Source organism: Haliotis rufescens, unplaced genomic scaffold (assembly GCF_023055435.1).
Source record: "Haliotis rufescens isolate VD_foot unplaced genomic scaffold, xgHalRufe1.0.p SCAF_19, whole genome shotgun sequence".
In the NCBI taxonomy this organism is placed as follows: domain Eukaryota; kingdom Metazoa; phylum Mollusca; class Gastropoda; order Lepetellida; family Haliotidae; genus Haliotis; species Haliotis rufescens.
The window spans coordinates 9,350,443-9,375,580 of record NW_025963879.1 but is presented as its reverse complement, the minus strand read 5'-3'; the positions used below and the strand labels follow the sequence as shown (position 1 = coordinate 9,375,580).

The 25,138-nt window shown below is 39.6% G+C and overlaps 1 protein-coding gene across 1 annotated transcript; it reads right to left on the bottom strand.

Annotated features, from left to right (window-relative positions):
* Window positions 1-1,242: 1,242 nt before the first annotated feature.
* Window positions 1,243-24,009, bottom strand: LOC124113317. Its single transcript, XM_046473600.1, has 3 exons — window positions 23,659-24,009; window positions 22,720-23,454; window positions 1,243-1,278 (listed from the first exon to the last, which is right to left on the bottom strand). The coding sequence occupies exons 1-3, from the start codon at window positions 24,007-24,009 to the stop codon at window positions 1,243-1,245; spliced, it is 1,122 nt and encodes a 373-aa protein (XP_046329556.1).
* Window positions 24,010-25,138: the final 1,129 nt, after the last annotated feature.

Genomic DNA, 25,138 nt, shown 5'->3' with positions numbered 1-25,138 from the left:
GTTGCACAAGATGCACGAAGCAGTGGCGGTGGGCTGGTGGCAAGTGCGTGTGTACCGGGATTAGAGATTGAGTTCCCACCCCCATTTCTGTGGAAACATATCAGATGTTTTTTCGCCCTTCCATTCTTCTACAAGGAAGTACACATGCAGATAGCGCTGCTTAGCTGCTGCTGAAGTTGGTGGGAGGTTATGAAGCTGCACAAATGCAGTGCTCGAGGAAACCTTCTCACGAAACCGAAGATGGCGCAACGTATCCAAACTAGTACCTGCCTGACCACTGTACAAACTAACCATGGCTTGCCCTCCAGCTACAGTCGCATCTTCTTCTTTTTGAACACCTGATGAAGATGTCAGCTTGTAATTTTAAATGTACATCTAATTTCAACTTCTTTGAAATAAAAGCGACAAAACCCATTCCATACTAATAAGAAATATCTGCCAAAATATCTTCGATTGTACGATTCCGACTATATCATGAGCATGTGTTTATGAATCACTATGAAATAGTGATGATACCTGGCTTTCGCGAAAAGGTGAGCGTATCTTGCCCCACTGGTGGCACCCGTCACAAGCACATGCAAGGGCAAGTCAATTGTTCACCTGAAAAAAACACGGGAACAAATGGTACAAGTCAAAATAGGGAATTACATCGTTCTTGTCACTGATGTGACAAATCTGGAAATATCCTCCATATGTCTACCATAACACATGATGAAAGCTTTACTAAGAGACACTCCTTAGCCAGCACCGAACACACGACTGTCTGCCACATGTCTGTGCCTTGGATTTTTTTTATCTCTTTAACTTTCCAAATTTTCTTTTCTTCTTCGTATTCAGCTTTTGCTCAGACATGAAGTATAATTCATGCAATTCTGTAACTGCATTGCAACATAAAAGCTACAGCAAGTCAGTGTCATCTCCAGTGACAATTATTATCTGATCTTTCGCACCCACGGCTGCTGTCTGCACAATCGTCAAATCAGCATCTCCTCTGGCATGTTTGTGCTCACATCCATTCATCTGGAGCATCGCAGAAGGTGAATACACTTCTACTTGTTGGAATCTTTAGATAAACAGATAACGACATTGCCACTAAACATTACCTTCCAAGCCTCTCATATATACAACAGTGGCTTTCCCACACCTCCTTCAAACATAACCCGCATACAATTAAAGGCTATACCATTGTACGTCGATCCACGTGGCCACACCACACGCTCAACCATCCAAGCCAAAATGTGTCTATGCATCAGCTGCAGGCGGCTCCCAGTCAGGGTTCTGCAACAGAGAATACAGAGATTGAGCAAGGGCTGGTTTGTTTGCCTCTCTTGGAAGACAAGATGGCTCAAATAATACTGGTAAAACACAAAAATAGTATTACGACAGTGTCTTGAAAACAAATTTACTTTGACTAGTCATAAGTAAATTGAACGTTTTACATTTTGTTTTGCAATCATAGGGAGATGACATAAATTTAACTGCTAGGTTATTCTGAATAAGGTTTGATTATGATTATACCCAAAAACATTTGAAGTGATATACTCTCGAAACAATTTTCATGATAAAAAGAAATGTGACAAAATGTCAAATGGCCATTTTGCACACGTGATTGCAGCCATATCCATGGTAATGCCGGTGTAGACGATGTTGCAGTCGATAGTGGAGTTCTATACTGTTTACAGGACAGTAGACATCAGACGCAGTTTGATCACTGGTAAGTAGTATAGGTAATGGGGGTTCTGGACCACTTCCACTGGAGCCAGATTTATATACCTATACCACCACTACAGGGGGAATTTTTCATGCAAAAATGATGATGCGATTCAACAATAGTCATGAGATTAAACTAAATTGACTCTAGCTCACCACCACCTGGAGTCAATCAATGCTTCTATGATATACATTTTTATAGGTAATGGGGTTCTGGACCACTTCCACTGGAGCCAGATTTATATACCTATACCACCACTACAGATGGAATTTTTTATGCAAAAATGATGATGCGATTCAAAGATAGTCATAAGATTAAACTAAATTGTAATGAAAATATTCTCTATTATTTTTACTAATACGTATACCATTATTTTTAACAAAGTGATATTCAACATTTTTACTAAGTTCTTCTTTCATTTTACTAGGAGACCAGACTATATACTCTTCTTGGTAATTGGAAAGAAACAATTGATGACCGTATATGGTTGGTTTGATATCAATGATATAATATATACCTTGTGGTAATTCTCTCCATTTGATAATTTTGTCCCTGAGCATAAATGCTTTGATAGCCTTTTCGAGTTCTTCCTTTGTTGGTTTGTAATTTTCCATTATTATATACTTATGTAAGCATTCTTCTAAATGTGATCTAATGATAGGAAGCAATCTATTTTTAATTTCCAACCAGTTCTTTGGTTTTGGCACGGAATAATTGACGTGCTTGTTGTCTCCCCTGTTCTATGAACTTTTTTTATCGTCTTCGCTAATACCACTGGTCTAACAAGAATTGGATCGAATCTCCTGCTTCATTACGTTGTATTTGGCGAGTTCCGACAGCACTAAACGAAACTCCTCCTCGGCTATCTTACAATTAGCCATTGCTGTTGAAATATGATCCTCAATGCTGTTCAACTTTGCCTCGGCGAGTATCCAAATATTATCATGTTTTAATGCTTTCTTTTGCAACTTACGAGAAATAAATTTTATCATTATTCCTGCCAGTCCTGAGACTCCAGCCGCTATTTCCATGCCAATCACGATAGGCGCGGCGATTATAGTTAATAGTAAACTGACACCGGCTACACCGAGTCCCATGCCAGCTGTCACAAGTGCAGAGTCAACTCCGTCCAGAGAATTCACGGCTCTGCGATACTTTTTATACAATCCAAGTCTTAACTCCCTCTCCTTCTCTATTCGATGTTTTTTGTCGCTTTTTTGATGTAATCGAAATCCATCAACAGCATCCATCTTTTCATCGATCGCCGGATATAAACTCATAGTGTATATTACGGTCATATAATAGTCTTTAATTGGTCTTCCTTAAATGTTTTGAGAGTATACATCAACCTTATCAAATGTATATTTTACGGCAAGAATATCTTAGTAAGAGAAATACTGTCACTTTTAATAATTTGGACCCCCTCAAGGGTTGCAACGGGTGATGCTCCAATATGAATAATACTGCAACGTCGACTCTCGTGTTTCTTGAGCCATTTAATCGCTAGACCAGGTAATATTTCGAATATTTCCGGTGCATCTCCGAACAAGACTTCAATAATAAGCATAGAAATATTAGGTATTGCACTCAAGTTCTGTTTAATATCATTTTTCGTTTTTATGGGATATAAGCCGCGAGTACGATGCCACTATTTATTATCTAAGTTATATTATGTGCTTTACCCATCATCACATACGGTGGGGTAATGACGATATTCAGTAGCCACTCGATGTTTGCTTCAACCATAGTCCATTTATTATCATCGTTGTGAGTAAGATTATACGAGGTGTTTTTATGGAGTCTACTAATGTCGACATCGCTTAAATCTCCTAGATTACCTGTGAATGTAACTTCTTTCCGCTTGTATACATTATCTTGTAAGTGTAAAGCGTATAACTTACCATCGGTACCGGGTTTACCGAATCCTTCTGTGTCTCCGAGATCGGAAAGCGCAATTGTATAACATTGTCTGAGCGTTCCAGGGCCTGATGAATCAACCATTATTTATAATATGGAGTCTTACACTCAAGTATCCTATATGTACAGGTTGGTATTTTACATCTAATACAGAAATTTTGAGATCTGAAATAATACCATGCTTTAATTTTTTATATTGTAATGATGAGAAAGATTCCATTCTACCACTATTGTATTTTTCATCTTTGACTGGAATAGATCTGAGTAGAGTTGAAGGACTTTCGAGTTGAATATTATCCGTTGTACTCATCTGATCAAGATGGATGCACAACTCTTTATATAGGGAACTAAATCGGGTAATTTATCTCCATGCTGTGTTTGGTTGGATCGCATTATTCCCGTTTTAAGATTAAATCCAAGTGTAACTTCTAAGTATGAGAGAAGAATTATTTCCTTTTCTCCACAGTTCAAAATCAGCATCCCATTCGACTCATTTTGTTTGAGACTAACTCCCAAAGGTTTAAAAAATTCATCATTGAAGGAGCATACGCTTTAATACCCATCAACTAGCGATAAAATGGTGCACGATTGGTTTCACAATCCGATGCAATTTTGGCAGAATCAGTTAAACTTTGCCATATTGTGTGCCACAACAGGATGTGGTGTATCTCTTTATGCCCCAGGATTTGAACTAAATAAGTCTGTTTTATTGTCACGTGTATTATCAGATTAGACGTATACTTAAAAAAAATGAGTGCCCCATTACCGCAGGATCGAGCATGGAATGCATCAAATAATCCGTACAATAGGTTCGCGTATGAACGTATTTGTCAGGAATTTAATATTTCTACGAGTAAAGATTGGCGTATTAAAGGAATTAACCATGGTCTAGGTGTTCCGTACAGCGGAAAAAGAACTGTTAAAGAAGAAAGCGATGATTTAGTTAAAAAAACTCATTAACCATTCGATCCCTTTAAGTTGTTACAGAAAAACAATCTTTTTGTAAGATTGCATAATCTTATTCAGGGCTGGGAGCTTTCGAGTAACAATTGGAGAGGAGATCTTATGGGTTTTAAGGGTGGTTTGGCTTATATTGTTACAAAATTTGTACAACTGAATGATACCGCAAACGCTTGGAATGAATTTCTTAATGATAAAACAGAAAAATATTTTACTAACCCAGGAGTTGTAAGAGTTAATGAATCAATAAGAACTTATGTATGGGCAATTCTTGGTGCACAATCATAAACACTTACGGGAATAATCGGTTCTGGGATAGCACTCGATGTGCAAAAACAGTTTGTCGCAAATGTTGAGGATGCTATTAATTCACCAGTTGACATACCATCTTCTATAAAGCGTTATCAAGATGTATTACAGTACGCTCAATCCAAAGTGGACTACGTTTATGCGCCGGGACTATACATGTCTCCGAGTAATATGGAACTTAAGATCAGTCAAGTGATAGGCTATAATAATAAAATTGTTATTGCTACCTATCAACAAAAACCAGGTATAAATTCAGATATTAACACCGAATTAATAACGCAAACAAACACAGGCGAAACGGGAATAGTCAAGCCACAGATATCTACTAACACATCTACTTACGCACAACCACAAGTGCCACCGCATATTGCGGCTAAAAATCAACAACATATCGATGTAAAAAACAGCGCTTGAAGTAGGTGGAGTTGCGGCTGGTTTACTCATGATTTGGTTAAATAGTTCTTAGCGGATACGTACAACAGCCCTGCAATTGCTACGATCAGTGCCCACAAGTTTTGACTAAGCCAAGTGGTGGTCTTAGCTAATAAATTCAAGAGCCAGGAAACTATATTCCCTATTATACCGGGAAGTGCAGACGCAGCTTTCCAAGCGAGCTTTCCCAGTGCTGAACCTAATGCTTTTAAATGCTTTTTTATCCACTCTTTTATGCCACCCCTATCACTAGGGTGTGTCGGAGGTGTGGGTTGTCCACTGCCACCGGTAAACGCGAGAGTCAAAGTCGATATAATAAATCCCAACGCGGTTAAAATACTGGCAATGGTTATCCCCTCTTCTCTGAACAATGTTTTAATTTTATCGGCCAGTGTAGTGTCATCGTTGAGGACTTGATCGATAGTTTCTTGAATTCGACTGATTTGTGAACGAAGCAGCCTCGAAGCAGCCTCGAGCCGGGCCGATCTTTCGTCTTCTGAGTTACGCAATCTTTCTGCAACGCGACGTCTGCTGAATTCATCACCGGCCTGTTCAAGTTTTGTTTTCTCATAAGCTATATGCTTGTCGAGTTTGGATAGCTTGGCTATATTATTGATGAGTTCTCCCCGCTTTGTTAGCATTGCCTTGTCAAGACCTCGTAATTCCCTAATACTGAACTCTGAATATGGTGATACACTGACCGTCCGAGGCCACCTTCGAGCTTTCTTCCAAATTATCTATGTTACAGAGTTCAGTACGCACAGTCCGAAGAACCTTAGTCGTCTTCGCGGAAATTTCTTTTCGTCGTGACAAGTCCACAAAACCTAATTCATCACAAACAGTGCTGATACCGTGTTTACCGGCTATCGTAGATAAAGCTAGGGGCTTACGAGTATGAGAATTCATAAGATCAATATCTGGAGCGCCACTCAGTCGCAATATTCCTTTCCTATCTAATTCAAACTTTGAATAGTCACGACCAATTGTGGTTTCTTTAAAGGCATCGTAATAATCATTGACGGTTGATTGTAAAAGTTCATCGGTAAGATTCATGCCACCAAAGCTGGTTTCATCAGTACCCTCTTCGATTGTACTAGTATCAGTTATGTTATCAAGATTAATATCATCCATTTTTTATATTAAACATAAGGTTACATATTTTCAATATAACAATGTCTTCGCAATACAGTCGCAAGTTAAACCCAGAACATAGACTTCGAGATCCATTAGGGGTCAAAGCAATTCGCCAGTCTGTAACTATAACTAATAACCCTAGTACCATCAATCAGAATCAAACGCTTCTGGTTCGCTTTCCTAATCTCGGCGCTCACGATGTGTTAGTTCCGGGAACTGTCCGACTAGCATTTACGATTAGTTTGACTTCTACCCACTTTAACAGGGAGCCCGTTCAGAACATAGGTCGTGCTATTGTTAAGAAAATCGCAATTAAAATTAGCGGTTATGAAGTTTTGAGTATCGATGATAGTGATGTATACTATTGTTACATGGATCTCTGGAGAACGGATAAAGAACGGGAAAACTTAGAGTACCAAGGTATTTTTAATCGGAACACATTGAGACTGCGTGTGGGTGCTGAAAATGGTGATAATACCGTCGTAAAAGATCTCGCTGTTGTCGGCGCATTAGGTAACCGCTATATTCTATATTCCGCTCGACTTTGAATAACTAGATTCCCACATGCCCTTTTATCAAGCATCCCTTGGCGATAGGTTAGAATACAAACTCACTTTTAATGACGACGGCAGTGTAATCAGAGCTGCTGAAGATGCTAGCTATTCCATTGACAATATCTCGCTGGAGTATGATATGATAACAGATCCTGAATTAGCCAGACAAATTCGTAACCAGTATACAGGAAGATCTGACTCTCGGAGGTGTATCGATGGGTGAACAACGGACGACGACCAACTACACGGCAGTGGGCGGAGAATACAAAATGCTAGCGAGGGTGTTACTATACAGATAACGAAGCTACAGGAAGCGGCTGGTAAATTAAACATATATTTGTACGTGATTATGGACGCGCAACTTAATATACAGAATGGACGATTCGTGCAAGCAATCTATTGATAATCTTTGACCTAAAGAACCGCACTGCGCTATCATATGCGGGCAAACGGGTTGTGGAAAAACAGCTTTTATTCTAGATATTTTAGAAAGTCATTATCGGGACGTTTTCGATCATATTATTATTCTGTGCCCGACTATAAGCTTTAATAAAACATACCTATCGAGAGAATGGGTAATGAATGACGATGGGGTACACAGAGTCGATCTGGGCGATCGTTTACAAGAATGTTTACGAGTATGTCACGAAAAATACAAAGGAGAATCAACCCTTTTCGTAATAGACGACTGCAGTGCGAGTAAAGAACTCACCAAAAAGAAAGATATGCTTTCGTATTTAGCATTCTCCGGACGGCATACTCAGCATAGCGTTTGAGTACTTACTCAAAAATACAACTCTGTCCTGAAAGATCTCAGAGAGCAGACCAAATGGGTAGCCCTGTTTCATTGCAAAGACCGAGATTCATTCGAGGAATGTCTACGCGAAAATGATGTTATTTATACCAAGCTCGAACGAGATAAAGTCAGAAAACTGTTAGCTTCAACGAAGCACTGTAAACTCTTATTAAAAACCGATCAACCAGCTGCTTATGCAATTGCTTGGCAAATGTAGCAAAATTATATAAAAAATTTGGCAAAATTATAGCAAATATTGCAAAAATATGGCAAAATAATAGCAAATATAGCAAAATTATAGCATATATAGCAAAATTATAGTAAAAATACGATAAATTGAACATTAGCGGTTAATATGACATAATGTGGTTTGAAATCCTCATTCTTTTGCAACAGTTTATTATTACGGGCTGTATTGGATATGTCATATTATATTATGTTAGACTTAAATATCTCCTTAGGTATTACATTATGGAATGCGACGAACTCATCGAACAAATGCTCAAAGAACCTGATCAACATGCAGAAGAACCTATGACAGATAAATCTTTAGATAAACATAGAGAAAGACTCGCCGCTTTGGTAGCCGGTGGAAAATGTTCCCAATATTTGGGGGAAAATTATACCATCGAAAAAATTGATAACATGACCGACGAAGAAATTAAAAAAACTGTACGCGTGTTACGAGTCTAGACTGGGAGCTACCATGACTAAAACGATAGGGTCGGCTATGTTACAACTATACACAGTCGTAGCTAGTACGTTTCTTCCTATCCTGGCAGAACATCACATGTATTTATGCGAATTTCTCGAGAAAGACCCATTCATCGAACACGCTATAAGCTCAGTGAGCTGTGAGTTTTATCATAGATACGGAATGTTCTTAGCTCCACCCACCACGGCTTTAATAACGGCTAGGTAAAGTCAATTTAAACATACGTCCCCACTTAATAATAATGGAGACTCAACAAGTGACACCACAACAGATTGCGGAAACACAACAGATTGTGAACGAGGAAATAACCCAGATTGCAACACAAACAGAACAGATAGTGAATGAGGAAATACCAGCAATTGCACCACAACCACAACCACAAAAACAAGCCAGAGTTACTAAGAATCCCAGAAAAATCGCGGCTGGTAGGATGGGGGGGGGGGGCTTGCGAGGAAAGTGAAACTAATGCATAATTCAAATATTCGTCTGATTAAAACTTTGGCACTAGTAGGAGTTGTTGCTATAGCGGCTGTATGGTTGTTTTATAAGACTGGAGAAGAGAAAACGTCAGCCACGATGTCACAACAAGAAGTTCAATTAGAGTTTAGCCCTCATATAATGCTATAAGAAGCATGACTACTCCAGTTACAGACGGTAAAATGTTGGTAAACGCAACGTATCATTCAGCAGTGGTCAGCGGCTTGGCCATTGGCTATGCTGGTATAGCTAAAATGATTACTAAAGTCACACCACCCAAGCTAGATTTTAATGGTTATGATATCGGTATGGTCATTCTCGATATTGGATTGGCTATGGCAACAAAAGATATGCTCATCAAACAAAGGCTTATCCCGGAAGACATAATGAAGTAATTAAACATTTGAATATATTATATTCATATAACTATGGCATCAATTGCAATGATGGTCGGTGGAGCTGTTGTTAATGCTCTAGCTTTTTCGGGGAGTAATTTTTTATTTTCTAGTATAAGAGGGTCTGAGCAGAAAAGACATAATAAAGCATTAGAACAACTCGAAGGAGCCCAGTCACAATGGACCAGATGGAGAATGGAGAGATTAGATTTTATTCATGATGAACTGCGTAGGGAGGGACATTCAATTGAAACGTTTAAGGATGTCGAATCTGCCATGCACGAATACTTCCTCGTTCATGGGAAAAAACTTGCCAAGACCAACAATAAGTCAGTTTTATACACCGTCAGAGGCTCACATAAACCGAGAGATAATATTCATAATATTTGGGTTGACTGCTGGGGCTATTTATAGCTACACAATAACTACGCATAAACCATGACCTAGTTAGGGCGGGCGAGCGAGTCACTCTGACTGCTAATCTATAAATAGCCATGTCTCACCAGTGGAGATGTGATTTGCATTTAGACAAATGATATGATGGATGTATAACCATGAATCTGTGCAGATTTACACTCATGGGGAAGCAGACTCAATGTAACCGACGTTCTGTTGGTATTTACTGTGGTATACACTCTTATTACATCAGGTGGGGAAATATAAACTATACATGTTCTGTATGTGGGATAGGGATCAAAGGTCGTTATTGTTTATGTAAGAAACACGGTGCTGGTAGGGTCAGGAACCAGATTATTTACGCTAGGAAGAGAGATTACATAAATGAGAGGAATAGGTTGGGGAGAATACATATTTAGATATATGAAAAATAACCAATTAGACATTTGACTCATTTTGCATATACCATTAAACCACAATGGTTTTTGTGAGAGGGTTGAAGGCTTTAGCAAAACAACGTGGTCTACATGGATATTCTCGAATGAGAAAAGCTGAATTGATCGATTTACTCGGTTTGGAATACAACAAACCCCAGACTGTAAGAGAACTCAAAGCTCAAGCAAAAAACAGTGGGCTGAGAGGTTATTCTCAAATGAGAAAAGCTGAATTGATCACTTTACTAGATAATAATGATGTTGATAATAAACAACAAGATGATGTTGATAATATTGAGAAAAAACAACAAGAATTAAAATTTGTACCCACATCCGCCGGCATTGGTAAATATCTAAGAGGTTGGAAGATGGATATTAATTCCAACATGGATGTTAATGATGTTAAGCCCATCATATCGAGTAAAATTAATGAGGAATTAGATGATTTACATAGTATAAATTACCAGCTGACGATTAAAATGTCATTGAGTAAAAGTTACACAGACATTAGCACTGAATATACCGAACCATATTTTGAAGCAATCAAGAAGTTATAACCGAATCCCATACTATAAACGCATCATTGGATACATCAATTCAGAGGATACAGGAAACTTTAGAACATTGGACTAATAGAGCTTCGGGTTCGGGTGTGGATAAAATCGATAGTTTATATTTAGATATAGCAAATTATATGCCCTTCAAAGGTGGATCTTATATAGATTTACCCCCGTATTATAAAATGAAAAAAGCCATAATTAATGTAAAAAATAAATCCGATGACTGTTTAAGAATGATGATAAGATCTGCATTGTTCCCCGTAGACAAACATCCGGAAAGACCTTCTAGCTATCCTCAAAATGATGGGCTCAACCTTGATGGTATAGATGAACCTACACCAATATCACAAATTGATAAGGTAGAAAAGCAAAATAATTTAGCTATAAATGTTTTCTGACATTCTTCTAAAGGAATTGTTTTACACAGGATAAGCTCCGCTACGGAACATATTCCCAGAATCAATTCATTTCTGATTGAAAAAGATGGAAAATATCATTATACATGGATAAAGAGTTTAAGCAGACTATTATATGATCAAACAACCCAAAAAGAAAAGAAATATTTCTGCGAAAGATGCCTACATGGGTACAGCAGACAAGATCTATTAGAAGCGCATAAAGAAGACTGTAGAGGTGTTGGACAGAATGCTATCAGGATTGATATGCCTAAAGAGGGGAAAAATATATTAAAATTTGAACATTATTGTAATCAAATGCCAGTACCATACGTAATTTATGCCGACTTCGAAGCGCTTGTCAAACCTATAGAAAATACTGAACACAATAATCAAGATAGTAGTTTTACGTACAAAACTCAAGAACATATTCCTTGTGGGTTTGGATATATAGTTGTAAGGTATGATGGGAAAACAAACCCGCCCGTGATTTACAGAGGTCCCGATGCAGCAGGAAAGTTCCTAGAATATCTACAAAACGAAGGGAGAATAATCAGGGAAAATTTATCGCGTAAGAAACCCATGTGTATGACGAGGGATGATTGGAGGGACTATAAGAGGTCATCGAGTTGTCATGTTTGTAATAAACCCCTGAATGGGGATTCCGTAAGAGATCATTGCCACGTCACGGGTAATTATCGGGGATCCGCGCATAACGAGTGTAACTTGAAACTAAAAATGAATTCTCAAACAATACCCATCCCCGTTGTGTTTCATAACCTTAGGGGATACGATTCACATCTCATTATGCAAGCTATCTCAAAGACCGATGGCGGCTTAACGTGTATTCCTAATAATATGGAAAATACATATCGTTCTTGTTGACTAAAACTATACATTATAGGGACAAGGATGGGAAAGCCAGGATAAAGCAAAGTAATGGACTTAGATTCATAGACTCCGTTCAGTTTCTGTTATCTTCCCTGGACAATTTAGCTAATGCGAACAATCCCGATGACTTTGCCATAACAAATCAATATACCGATAGGTTAACGCGTCATTTGTTGCTGAGAAAAGGTGTATATCCTTACGAATATATGGATGATTGGTCGAGATTTGATGAAACTAAATTACCACCCCTTGAATCATTCTATAGTAACTTAACAGAATCTAAAATAACCGATGCCGATTATGAACACGCTCTGACGGTGTGGGATAAATTAGGTTGTAAGAATTTAGGCGATTATCACGATCTGTACTTAAAAACTGATGTACTGTTACTCGCCGATATATTCGAGATATTTAGAAAGACATGTTTAAAACAATACGGCTTTGATCCGGCCTGGTACTATTCCAGTCCCGGACTATCGTGTGATGCATTGCTGAAGAAGACCAGTGTAGAACTAAAATTACTCATCAATTCCGATATGCACTTGTTTATTGAGAAAGGATTAAGAGGTGGTATATCGATGGTAGCGAAAAGGTATTCTAAGGCTAATAATAAATTAGTGGAAGGATATGATCTGAGTAAACCCGACACGCATATATTATATCTCGACGCCAACAATTTGTACGGATGGGCTATGAATCAACCTTTACCCACGGGTGGTTTTGAGTGGGTCGATATCAAAGTGGATGATATCCATAATATCAATGTGAATAAAGGGTACATACTAGAAGTTGACTTGGAATATCCAAATTCATTACATAAAGATCATAACAGTTATCCGCTAGCTCCCGAAAGATTAATGGTTAATAAAGATTGGATGTCGGAATATCAACACTCCTTGATGGGTAATACTAGGTTAGCTAACGTAGAAAAACTCGTACCAAATTTGATGGATAAGACAAAATATATATACTAGCCACATAAAGAAACTGTGCACGGAGAAAATATATTCTGGATTGAAATACAACACAGCAAGAACAAAATGATGCAGACGCTGTAGCAGCTGAATGATCGGACCATAAGAAAATGTCAACGGGACCTGAACAACATCTGTTACGATGACGTCAGAAGATCAAAATGGAGTAGGGGGTCATACGACAAAGTCACAAAGTCAATAACGGGTATGACCACCCTGTGCGTGAATCACAGCAGTGCATCGGCGACGCATTGAGTCCACCAAATGGGCATGGAAGTCACGGACGTTATCTGGAGGATGTGGAAGACGACGCAGACGGCGCTCCATTTCATCCCACACATGCTCTATTGGGGAGAGATCTCGAGAAACTGCAGGCCATGGCAGTAACATGACATTGTTATGGTGAAGGAAATCCATTGCGACCCTAGCCGTGTGAGGACGAGCGTTGTCCTGTTGAAATGTCAATCCCGGGCCATGACGTTGCAGGAAAGGAGTGACCACAGGCCTCAAAATCTGATCTCTGGTGAGATTGGCCTGAAAAACCACCAAAGGGGTTCGGTGCCGTGCTGTTATTCCACCCCAAATCATCACAGAACCACCTCCAAAACGATTCCTCTCCACAATACAGTTGCGTGCATAACGTTCTCCCAAACGCCGGTTGGCGCCCATCACTGTGGGAAATGTTGAACCTCGATTCATCTGTAAAGACAACATTTCTCCACCATATTCGAGATTGGCGAACATGATTTCGACACCATCTTAGACGGTTGACTCAAGACGGTGTGTCAGGATGGGACGTATGGCAGGGCGTCGCGGTCGAATCCCGTACTGACGTAAACGATTCCTGACAGTGTTGGGATGGATACAGCGCAGTCCAGGAATAGTCTGGGACGTCGTTACTGCCGTTTGGAACCTGTGTTGGAGATGTGAAACTCGAATCCATCTGTCCTGTCTTGGCGTCGTTACTCGGGGACGTCCTGAACGTGGGTGGTCGGCAACGTCATTTGTGTTCTGATAACGCCTCACCAATGCTGATATCGTGTTACGATGACATTGGAACTGTGTTGCCACTTGTTGTTGCCTCATCCCCGCTCGGACCTTTCCAATGGCTTCATGACGCTGTGCAGCTGTCAATCTTGGCATGATTTGCTTGTGATATGCTTGTGTCTGCGTCTGAGAAGTTTTGAATTTTTGAATGACCACAGATCATGCTTTCCAAAGTGACAGCGAATTTTGAGTTGCACATGCTGTGTACAGCTGCACAGGATGCACGTGCAGTAACACATTGCACGTCCATAGGCCCCCATCAATGACGTCATATCGCATGGCACGTGCATGCGCGTTTGAATGTCTCCAATAATTGCTGTGTTCAAACCTATATTTCATATATGGACGGTGTGTCCTTATATCTATATTTTCTCCGTGCACAGTTTCTTAATGTGGCTAGTATAGTTCACTACAGAAATCTCCAGTTATATCTATCGTTAGGCATGAAACTAAAGAAAATACACAGGGTTCTAAAGTTTGATCAAAGCCCTTGGATGGAGCCCTATATAAGGCTGAACACAGATTTAAGAAAGATAGCTACCAGCGATTTCGAAAAAGAACCTATATAAGCTCATGAATAACTCAGTATTTGGTAAAACTATGGAGAATCTAAGGAAGCGTGTTGATGTTAAATTAGTCAGGTCTAATGAGGAAGAAAGACTCAGGAAACTTATAGCCAGTCCGGCTTTTAACAGAAGCAAGACATTCGATAATGACTTAGCCGCGATGCATATGCAGAAGAGTAATATAAAATTCAACAGACAAGTGTACGTTGGTATGAGTATTCTCGACTTGTCAAAACACTTAATGTATGACTTTTATTTCAACGAACTTAAGAAGCAATACGGTGATAGATGTGAGGTGTTATATACCGACACAGATTCTTTGTTGATGGAAATACAAACCGAGGATGTCTATAAAGATATGGCAGAAAAAATAGATATGTATGACACGAGCGATTACCCTAAAGATAATCCACTGCACAGCGTTGTAAATAAAGGTGAGGTGAGGTGAAATGGGGTTTAACGTCGCGTCCAAGATTATTGCACTTATATAGCGACGTGCATGCACGTGTTTGTGTGTGTGTGGCTGCTTGTACTAGTCCGGACTGATGCCGATTTATAGTGCTAGCTCACTGAGATACCATGCCGCAGTTTAACATGAATACCCCACTCAGACACAGTATACTGACTCCGAGCCGACCAGTCCTTGTTTTAGCCCCTTAATGCCGAGCGCCAGGCAGGGTAACAACAAGTACAATCTTTTAACGTCTTTTTGTATGACGCGGCCCGGGATCGAACCCTGGACCTTCCGCTCTCCGGGCGGACGCTCTACCACAAGACCACGGAGGCGGTCGCGTTGTAAATAAAAAGGTGTTAGGTAAGATGAAGGATGAATGTGCTGGGACCCCTATAGCGGAGTATGTTGGATTAAGACCTAAGATGTATTCCATAAAGAAGTCCGATAATGGAGAGATAAGAAAAGCTTAGGGTGTTAAAAAGTATGTGGTAAAAAAGCATATCAAACACGAACAGTATAAAGAAGCATTATTCAATGGTAGAACGTTCAAACACGAGATTAACTCTTTAAGAAGTTACAATCATAGGATATATGGATTAAGAATGAACAAGACATCATTATCCCCCTTAGATACAAAGAGATGGATTGATAAGGATGGTGTAACGACCTACGCTTATGGTTATTTAGGGCGGTAATACTGTATCGTTGGGAACTATGAGCAACTCTTCTCGTACAAATGCCCTGCCCGGTCCATCTTTAAGATAATAAAAAATAGGCTCTCCTTCTTTCATAACCAATCGACTAATGTTATATGTCTTAAGGGACCAAATCGGATCAGTTGCGCGACGTAGGCCTCCTTCGAGTTCACCGGGCTGGTATAAATATCTTACGCTTACTCTATCCGGAAGTTTTTGTTCTTTGCCTCTCCTCGGTGCTGAAGATTCGGAAGTCACAGATATCATTTTAATCGCATCGGATGGTTTCTTCCCGAATAATCTCGTTACTTCATTATTCAGCGCGGATACAACAGCTGATAATCGTGTCACCCATTCGGTTGATCTCAATCGCTCGGATTTCATTTCGAGCCCATACTGATAGCCAAACAAATATTCCGCTAATGTCCGGTTAAATCTTTCAACGATAGCTTGACTGCGGTGGGCCTCTTTTTCACCACGCCTGATTTCGACATCGTGCTTTGTTTATAGTTTTGTTACTGATCCCATAAACTCTACTTGAAATAACTTAGGCCATTTTAGTGGTCCACGTTTTTATATGCTTTTCTAAAATCAATGAAACAAGCAAGTGTTGAGATTTTTTTACTTTTTCTGTTATTAGCAATACTGTGTAAACTATATACTTGGTCAAAACATGAAACCATTTTGTTCATCGACAAGGATGTTTTTACCTTCTTAATATTTACACAGTCTGTGGGTTATAACATCCGCATATACTTTAGATGGTATGGACAGAATAGTAATAGGTCAATAACTAAGAGGGTCATGGGGGTCACTGCCCTTCGAAGACTTAGGCTTGATGGCGAGAGTTTCAGTATTTATTCTTGAGCAGATCTAGATACATTCAATACACAATTTCGAGTTTTTACAATAATAAAGATGTACATAAGATATTACATAACATTACAATTTAACATTTAATCAATGAATATTCTCGAGGGAAAAAACTTATAGAGTTGATAATTGATTGTTGGGGTAATTAGCATGGTAGAGTTGATAATGGCGGGAAGATGACTGGCTACAGTTGATATCATTTACATATTACAATCAACTGGATACTGAAAGTAGAAAGGACATAATTAAACTCGAGACTAAGCACATACACGTAAGATTACACAGATATACAGACTACCACCTTTGCTTCTATCAAGATAATGAAAATTTATGTATATTAATAATATGGGCTGAGATATGTACACATTCAAAAAGCTGGAGGCTTATGATAAGTATTGCCCTTGGCATTTCCTTAAACTAGCCTGTTTACAATAGTATTAATAATACTAACATTAACGATAAATGTGCGGTAACTCAACAATGTTGAGATCTGTATAATACATTTAAAATACAATAATTCACAACAAAGTATGACATACAATTAATGATAATTGTAAGCAGTATTATATAAATATTAACTGCATTTTATAATTAATTGCAACAACACTGAATAGAACGTTATAAACACACACATTCCAAATAATTACTTACATTGTACAACGACAACATAAATACATTACCTGTGCTCAGTTCAAGTGAGATAACTTCACTGCATGTTTAAACAAAGTTATTTGGTCCAACTTCTAACATTTCTAAACAATAAGTAAACAAAATAATTTGAACAAGGGATACAAGCTTACCTTAGAACATAAAGTTGAGAATATAAATCACAGAGTTGATGGAGACAGTTCCAGTATTTATTCCTGAGCAGATGTGATACCAAAGGAAGGAAGGAAGGAATATTTGTGGTTTAACGTCCGCTTCGCATTTACTGCATTTCGCAGACGGGGAAGGTGGGGAAAAAACAATAAATAATATCATAATAAGAGTAATCACCATTCCCAAAAAAATGTAAAGGCGGGAATAACCTATCACAGAGACGGGGGAAGGAGATAGTAGTATCCTAATACCTATAACTATCCTAGTTGGTGTATAGCATAGTTGGGCGAGAGTACGGTATGGTCTTGTGTCGTGCGCTGTGCATCTCGCTGGGATTGGTTAGCTTGGGTGGATGGTTAAACGGTAATGAGTTTGTTTAGGCTGGATTAGAAGGCTTGACCGCGCGGAGGTCGTAGAAGACAGTCCGCGCTAGAAATTTGGATCCCGATCCGAACTGGGAGAAGTTTGTTTACATTAGCAAAAATTAAGTGACCTTGTTTTGTTTGGGAAGTTCTAAATATTTAGACTATTTAGGTGTATTAGTTAGTGATTTGGGAGACGGGGGTGGCAAAGGCGGTGAGAAGGGCACGTGGGGCCTATGTAAATGGAGGCAAGTGAACCGCTGAGAAGGAATTGAGTTAATTTGTAGTCATGAAGGGAGAGCGGGAGATAGGATTTTTAATAAAGTGAGCTGTTGTGTTTATGATGAACTGAGGGGTTAGTTGAATGCCCTGTTCTTGAATATCAATCAGGAAGGAATTTAAATCTTGAATGGTAGAGATTTGATGTTCGAAACGTTCTTTCTTTAGGTACTGAATGATGGGAGTTTAGATCTGCCATGTGTACTTTTATAGATTCGAATGCCAGGGGCTTCAAGTGTTAGTGGCGTTGGTAGGAGATAGTGGGATGAGAGAATTTGGTCGGCATGCTGTGTGAGATCTGAGGTTAGTTGAGTTTCTGTGACGAAAGTGTTTTGGAAAGGGTCAGTTTGAGTGGGGGTGGTGAAGAGCTCCGGGGCCTTGATAGGCGATGTGTGAGCGTCAATGGTGGTGACTTGGGGTGAGGGGTGGTTCAATTACAAGAGTTTGTGTGGTTTGGTCTAAACAGGGGGTATGGGGTGTAGGTATCATTTTAGTCTGGGTAGCATGGTCTGATAGGGGTGGAGGGGTGGGGGTGTTGATTCTTTTCCGTTTTTTCTCCTGGGTGGGAGCGCCAGAGGGTGTGGAAGTGGAGGTGGGGGTGGGGGTGGGGGTGGGGGTGGGGGGTAGGGGTGAAATGGGACGGGACTGGAGGGGGGCGGGGGGGGGGGGGGGGGGGGGGGTCCATAGACTGATCAGATGTGATTAATACAGGCAAATTTTTCAAGGTTTGAGAGTTTATATTCACATGAGTCCCAGGGACTTGAGTTTGGGCTTGGTTTGATTGATGAGTGTGGGAGTCTCGGGCTGAAGCTGTGTCCATGGCAGGGTCCTGGGTAGGCCGTTGAGGGTGAGGTTGAGACAGTAGTCTCCTGTGTCTAGGCTGTTTTGGCTGGTTCCCATTAAAGGTAATGGTAAGCGCCTTAGTGCCCGCCGAAAAATCGGCGTTGAGGGTGTAGTGAGCTACCCTTTATGAGAGGAGAGGGAGGATAACTCCAACAAGTTCCCTAGGGAGGGACTTGTTTATGGACTTTTCTGTGTAAGCCATGACTGTGTAATGACAACAGTGTGAACGACTGACGACTGACTGACGAACCACGACGGTTACCAAAGGGGCATCTGCTTGGTTTTATATAGTTGAGAGGACGAGGAGCTGGAACTGCGCCTTTACTGTTATTGGCCCAAAGTATCTAACGCCAATTTTGATTGGATAAGAATTTCTGACCTAAGGCTTGTAATGACTGACTGATTTCCCAAGATTTACTAACCTACTGTTTGACATTAACGATTAGAGGATTACTTTCTAAAAACAATGCATCTGGTATAATGTTTGCCTTGCGGTAATCCTTTGCCTAAGGGGGATAATTAGAGGTGATGGGTAGATGGACACTGACGGTGATTGAGCTACGCTCACTAGTAGACGTTGACGGGTATAAAATTAAAATAACAGGGGGTTATGTTTGGACATTGGGCATGTTGATTTTGTGCCTTATGGGTATGAATTTGGACGGATTATTGTTTATGTAAGTAGGATGTAAAATGAAAAAGCCTGGATAACTTTTATCAAAGTAATATTAAGTTTATATAAAACATTTGGAAAGTAAATTAATTAAAATGAAATAAAAGTAGAATAATAAAGGTAGCTAATTTAAATGTACAAGTATTTGGATATACAGGTATATAAGATTAAGTTGGGAATATTATATTATAATATAAGCTGTAGTTTTGATAAATTGTATTTAACATAATGTAAGGAATTTTCAATGAATTGGGACAAATATGTACACGATAACAATACCCCGGGGCTACACAAATCTTTTGTCCTCAGAAGAAAATAATTTGCCTACTTTTGTTTAAGTATGATTATTGGGGTTTAATTGTACAACTTCAAAAATGTTGTGATACACTAAAAGAATATTAACTGAAAATGGCTGGCTGAGAATTTTCTTAATGTGTCTACCGGCTAAAGCTGAAATAGAGATGATTTCTGGTACAAACAAGGATTGATTTGTGATTTTATTTGTAATTGTAAAGTTGGGCCATTTGAGATGAAGGAATGGGGAGAAATAACCTTGAACTTTAAGATCAGTGACAGTAGAAGGGGCGTAAATAAACCGATAAGGACATAATGACAATGACATAACTGGGACTAATTCACAAAGAGATCCAGTTGATATTTCAATCATAATGAGAGTGTGGTTGGATCTCCTTTTGAATAATTTGTGTAAAATAATACAAAAAAGGAGATGACAAATACATGACAAAGCAATAGGAGTGTTATCATACACAGTTTTTAATAAAAGGTGAATAGACGAATTTGCGGAAGGGGTTGGGTAATGATATTCAAATGTAGGGATTTGTGATTTGACTGGGACTGCTTTATTTACTAAGCATAAGGCTGCAGTAACAGTTCTTAATTTTAAGAACATACAAGCCATGGCAAAAAATGATAAGGCTGAAATAATTAAAGATACAGTAGTCATCCAAAACTGATAACTAAAGCCTGAAGATTTTACATTGATTTGACCATCAAGATATGACTCTGTAAGGGTCTGAAAGATAGTCTGCTCATTTTTGACACTTTGGGCCATGCGTGCGGGACTTAGATGATCCTTTTGATCTCTGGCAACGATAATATTAAATGTATGATTATAAATTTGGAAATTTTTAATTTGGATTTAAATTGGATTAGGGTATGTTGTATCCGCAGCAATAGCTGTTAATGAATTATCCTGAAAGAAATGTTGCAAGAGAGCCAAATTTACAGGATGAAGATATGTGATATTGCTTTGAGAATAATGTTGGCATTTACCTAAGCAAGCAGGTATTAAGTATGATTGAGTGCTGGCAGAACAGAGACAAGGAATGATAATCATGCAAAAAGAACAACCTTGAATTACCTTTTGTCCATGAGGACATACAAGAGTGAGTAGAGGTGTGTTATAAACCAAAAGTGTGGAGGGTTTTAGCTCTAACAGTTTAGAAGGTTGTTCCTGTAAAGTAAATTGGAAATTACCAAGATGTTTTACCACCTTCTTGTTATTTTGAAATAGTGCAGTTTCACAAGAGGGAACTGTTGATGCTACAAAAGGAACCATAAAAGGAGAGTGGTGCATATTAGTGCCATAACATTGTGAAACAAGATTGTTATTAAGAGTGACAGAATGTTGTTGATCCCGTGAGACTGCAATATAATTGGGGAGATCCAACAACTGTGTGGCTTGCTTGGAGGATTCGTTCATGGGAACTGGAAGTGATATAATGTTATAGAGAGTGAAAGGTTGGGGGTTTGCTGCAACAGGAAATTTAATAGTAATGTACAGTTTATTAGAATCTGTATGTGCAAAGACAAATTTGCCATGGTTGTAATAAAAATTTGGAGAAATTTGTAAAAGCTCAAAACTGGGAAACTGATCCTTGAGGAGGCGTTGAATATGATGAATAGTTTGGGCAAGGATATGGGGTTGTAGCAGTAATGGTGAAAGACTTCCTTTCACCAGATCTTGAACTCCAAGTTTAAATTCTTCTAACTTGTGTTCGATGATGGCAGTCTGTTCAATCTGATTGGTGAGGATGGAGGAGAGGGAGACAAAGGCTTCCCAAAGGCTGTCATAGGAAGCTTTAATGCTTGCTGTTGCATATCTAATGGATTCATGGTTGAGTTGGAAACCATGAAGAGTGTTCTCAAGTCGATGGTCAACAGTGTACATGAAAGAGGACATATTTTTAGAAAACTGATTTGATAGTTCACCAATGAAAGAGAGAAATGCTCTTTTACTTCTTTGATGTTTGGAAAATTTTGCTATTGGGAGAAGATGATTAATTTGTGAAAGTTTTACATTTATGAAAGTTGCACATCATGTTTTAATAGAATTTTGATTAGATTGGATCAAATTTACCAGATGACAGGTGGCATTATCTCGGTTGCATCCATTCATTGGGGTGAGATGAATGTGTGATGGGAGATCCAATTCATAAGTGTGAAGCCAGTAGTCACCGCCAAACTGAACTGTGAAGGTTGGCTTGAAGATCAGAACCCAGGGTTAATTTGCTGGATGATTTTTTTCTGTAGAGGCAGTGGACAAGAAGGCAAACAGAAACAATCCAAATATAAGGCTGTTGAAGATGGAGGAACCTGAAGAGAATATAAGATCATGACATAAGATGTAAATAAGTCTGGGTGAGGAGGCAACCACGTGCATAACCACCTTCTAGCACTGATACAATATGAACTTGTATGGGTTGAGGCCCATTTACATCCTGTTCTAAAGAGGGTAGAGAGTAAGGTTAGAGTGTTGGCCAACGAAGAAAGTGAAAATAAAGGAGAATGATTTAAAGAGCATTTGGATTTTGTTTCGGAAAAATCTTGATTTCTTCTTTCTTTGTCCACTTGCTGTCCACTTGGAATGGAAGTCATCACAAATATCTTGCTGAATATTTTCTTGAGGAACCCATGAAGAAGGATGTCCAACCCATTTTACCTTGTATTCCTTCCTACCTTTGTTCCACCTAAAGTGTAGAATTCTCCAAATTGGGTAGAATGGAGAGAGATCAGTAGTTTGATTTGCTGGCCCCACTTGATGCTGATTAACTAGATCTTTATCCTGTGGACCTGGGTTTGCAGATGTTTCTGGTGGAGCTTTTGGGTGCTCATGGTCCAGATGTGCAGGGTTGGGGCTGACCAATGAACGTGGGTGTGCAGAAGGGTCCAGAGGAGCATTCTGGGGCTCAGGGTCTGGGTCTGCTTGATGAGGGGAGGGTGTTGTGTGGGGTTGAGCAGAAGGGTCCGGAGGAGCATTCCGGGGCTCAGGGTCCGGGTCTGCTTGATGAGAGGAGGGTGTTGTGTGGGGTTGACCAGAAGGGTCCGAAGGAGCATTCTGGGGCTCAGGGTCCGGGTCTGCTTGATTGAGGATGTGATGATCATTGGCCTGCCTTTGGGTTATCTGGTTTGTGACATCATCTGCTGTAGTGCCATGAAAATCAGGATGGTTTTCCATGTTGGGCCTGAGAGTGTATGGCTTCAGACGATTTGCATGAACATAGGATTTGTATTCTTTTTGCGTCTGACGGTCACGTACCTTGTAGGTGTGGTTGAGGCCAATGTTGGAGATATACCAAGGACCAGTCCATTTCCTGGTGAGCTTTAGGCTGCATCCCTTCTTAACTTTTTGGTTGTTCATCAAGACAGTATCTCCAACTTGGAACTTGGGAAGAGCTACTTTCTGGTCGTGATGGGCTTTGGACTTCTTTTGAAATATGGCAATGTTTTCCCTGGCAATTTCCTGGGCAACCTTGAGGTTATCAATGATGTTCTGGAGTTGATGTTGAGTATCCTGTCTGAGGGTATCTCTTTGATTGAGTGCTGTATATAAAGGAAGCATCATTTCACGACCAAATAGCATATAATGAGGTGATTGACCCGTACTTTGACAGGGCGTACGACGAAGAGCCATCATGATGCATGGAAGTAATGTATCCCAATCATCTTGTTTTTGATTGGTGTACGTTCTCATTACCTGGGTAATGGTGCTATTGCGTCTCTCACACTCTCCGATGGATTCAGGATGGTAAGGTGATGTGGTATAATGCTTAACATCCATGAGTTCGCAGAGGGTGTTGACAAGTTTGGATGTAAATTGTCTACCATTGTCGGTGAGAAGTGTTCTTTGGGCGCCATACCTGGTAAAGACTTCATTGAAGAGTAGGTAAGCAACTTCACTGGCTTCCTGTGTCTTCATGGGAAAGGCTTCTGTCCATTTGCTGAAGGAATCTATGGCCAGCAGAACGTACTTGTTTCCTCGTTGAGTCTTGGGGAGAGAGCCAAGGATATCTACATGCAATCTCTCAAAGCTGATTTCTGTTCCCATTGGTACCATGAGTGCACGCTTTGCATGAAAAGAACACTTTGAAACCTGACATTCATGACAAGATTTGATGTAGGTGTCAATTCGCTGATACATACCTGGCCATAGTACTTTTGTAGTATGGAATTCCTGGTAGCATCGACCAAAGCGACATCCTCCTACCTTTGAGTCATGGTAAGGCTTAAAGGGGAAGTGTACACGCAAAAATCACTTTCTTTCTTATTTTAAACAAAATGCAATTTTAGAATAAGTTAGTATCAGTGTTTGAAAATATACACTCATTTTTGTCACAGTCAATGTAGCGAGCTCACAATAAGTGTGAAAATGTCATACTGTTATGAGGCCTTCGGTTTCCGAGCTAAACAGGCCTGAGTTATCCCCCTTAGATTATGACATAATTGTTGCCAATTTAACTGGGTCCCTGTCTTGTCACAACGCAAAAGATATCAAGTACCAGATTATGGTGAGACCTTGACTGGTCCGAAGATGTTCTCTTGACCCTTCAAGAATTCACAAAACCATACGCTTTTGAACCAAAACGAGCAAGCTTCGCGGTATGGAAACAATGAAAATCAAGTGGAAAAAAGAGAAGACCCACATCACCTGATGTGTCATCCGAACCCGACTCTACGTCTACACAATTACTGAATAAGGGCTACCAGTGACAACGTGGTAAGAATAACACTTGGATGTGTCTATACCTAAATTACCTAGATCTATATGCTCATTATTACGTTTTCAGAAGCGGAAACGTAATATTCTAAGAGATTTTTGTCACGCCTGGTGATCCGCATGCTTCGTCAGCAGGCTTATTCATCCTGTCCCGGCCTGTTACGACCCTATTGCCGGTATCGGCATTGTCGTCAATCTGATTTTGTCTGTATTAGGTGTAACTATTCCCACCACCTATAGGCTACAGATCAATGCTACTTGCCAATATCAAGAAACAAATACGATCTGTCACCAAACGTTCTCTCAACACGATTACACATTAGGCCTACCAGCTGATGACGAGACCATATGCTTAGAGTAACACGAAAATCGGGTACGTCCCAGTACGTTTCTAAAGTAGGTTGCCGAGTGGAAACGTACACGGAGAAAAAAAGATTCTCTTTGATTTTTTCCCATCCGA

Bases quoted from the DNA above. Each gene is read 5' to 3' on its own strand.
- LOC124113317 (XM_046473600.1), bottom strand. From the start codon at position 24,009: ATGGGAACAGAAATCAGCTTTGAGAGATTGCATGTAGATATCCTTGGC. The intron at 23,455-23,658 runs GTAATGAGAACG...CATCAACTCCAG, and splicing joins GCAATAGCACCATTACCCAG to AACATCATTGATAACCTCAA. The intron at 1,279-22,719 runs GTGGGGCCAGCA...TCTCTGTTGCAG, and splicing joins ATCTAGTTAATCAGCATCAA to AACCCTGACTGGGAGCCGCC.